This window comes from Apaloderma vittatum, unplaced genomic scaffold (assembly GCF_000703405.1).
Source record: "Apaloderma vittatum isolate BGI_N311 unplaced genomic scaffold, ASM70340v1 scaffold23455, whole genome shotgun sequence".
Classification (NCBI taxonomy): domain Eukaryota; kingdom Metazoa; phylum Chordata; class Aves; order Trogoniformes; family Trogonidae; genus Apaloderma; species Apaloderma vittatum.
The window spans coordinates 18,878-20,070 of NW_009717985.1; the positions used below are offsets into that span (position 1 = coordinate 18,878).

Below are 1,193 nucleotides of genomic sequence, written 5' to 3' on the forward strand. Positions count from 1 at the left end.
ATCCTGGGCTATCAAGTCTGCAAACTCTTTACAGATTTGCCTGAAAGGGAGAGGGTCGTGTTACTGTAAACGTGGGTGTGTTTGGGGGCTCCTTCCCTCCCCGCTGGGAGTTTTCAGCTCTAGCCTGGGGAAAGGGGTCGGAACTGGTGCAGCACCGTCAGCAGGGGCTGGCAGGGACCTCGCGCAGCGGTGGCTCGTTGCCATCTGTACTCACTTGGTAGCCAGCAGCATGTTTTTCCTGGTGTGGAGCTCCGTGGGGTCAGAGTGCTGTCGGCACAGGTACTCTGCCGCCGCCTTGGCCGGGAACTCCGTTTCGCACACGTACCCGAAATCCCGAGCCAGGTGAACGGCTTCACCTGCGAGCAGGAGAGATGAAGGAGCTGTGTCAGTACCTGGTGAAAGGGGAGCACTCTCTGGAGCAACTTCAGCCAACTCCCTGACGTGCCTTATTTCTGCTGAGACCGGAGCAATTTCCTTTCTCGACTGCCACCCAAGAGCTCTCGCCACCTTTGGCTCTTGGGTTGGTGCAGAGACATCACCGTGAGTTTCTTACACTCATCTGTAAGATAATTAGTCTACAGGGGTCTGGCTGAACCCTTGCAAACTAAGCAGAAGCTGTCTCCTTCCTTTGCTAGCTCTAAAAAAAGCATCAGGATGGTGCTGGAGTTAGAGCAGGACGAGGTCTCTCTGGGTTACAGCTCCAAAAGGAGGAAGAGCAGAGCTGTTTCTCACTTGCTGCATCTTTCTCTCCCTACTTCTTCCAACTATTTCCTGCTTGGCTTCTCCAAATCAAGCAGAGATTTAAACAAGGGCTGGAGGGTGAAAAAGTGACCTCAGCCACGTGACCGCGAGGCAAAACCAGAGGTGTGAGAAAGGGGCAGAAGGAAGGGGTTTACATCCTCCCGCAGCGAGCGGGGCCCCCGGGCTGGGCGCGCAGGCGGCGTATCCATCACCCCGTGGAAGTGCCCACCCATTGATGGAATTGATCCATCTCCGGGCGTCCCCGTGGAAATAATCGGAGCTGATGGCAATTGATCATGCCCAACACCCGAGATCCCGGTCGGGCAGGCAGAGCTAATTTGACTTGCCCCCCTGCTGCTCACGCGTATTAAGCCATCCATCCTGACAGCATTAACCCAGATCCCCTCGCCGGCTCCCGGAGCTCGGGCTGCGAAGCTGTTGGGGGGAAAGAG

At 56.2% G+C, this 1,193-nt stretch overlaps 1 protein-coding gene across 1 annotated transcript in view; it reads right to left on the bottom strand.

Annotated features, from left to right (window-relative positions):
- Positions 1-1,193, bottom strand: part of LOC104274469 (transcription factor AP-2-epsilon-like) — a gene marked incomplete at its 5' end in the record, with an annotated part of 3,896 nt that overhangs the window by 245 nt on the left and 2,458 nt on the right. The window contains 2 exon segments of the mRNA XM_009870112.1: positions 1-40; positions 215-356. The exon segment at positions 1-40 is cut by the window's left edge and continues 25 nt beyond it. Of these exon segments, the coding sequence (XP_009868414.1) occupies positions 1-40; positions 215-356 (182 nt within the window).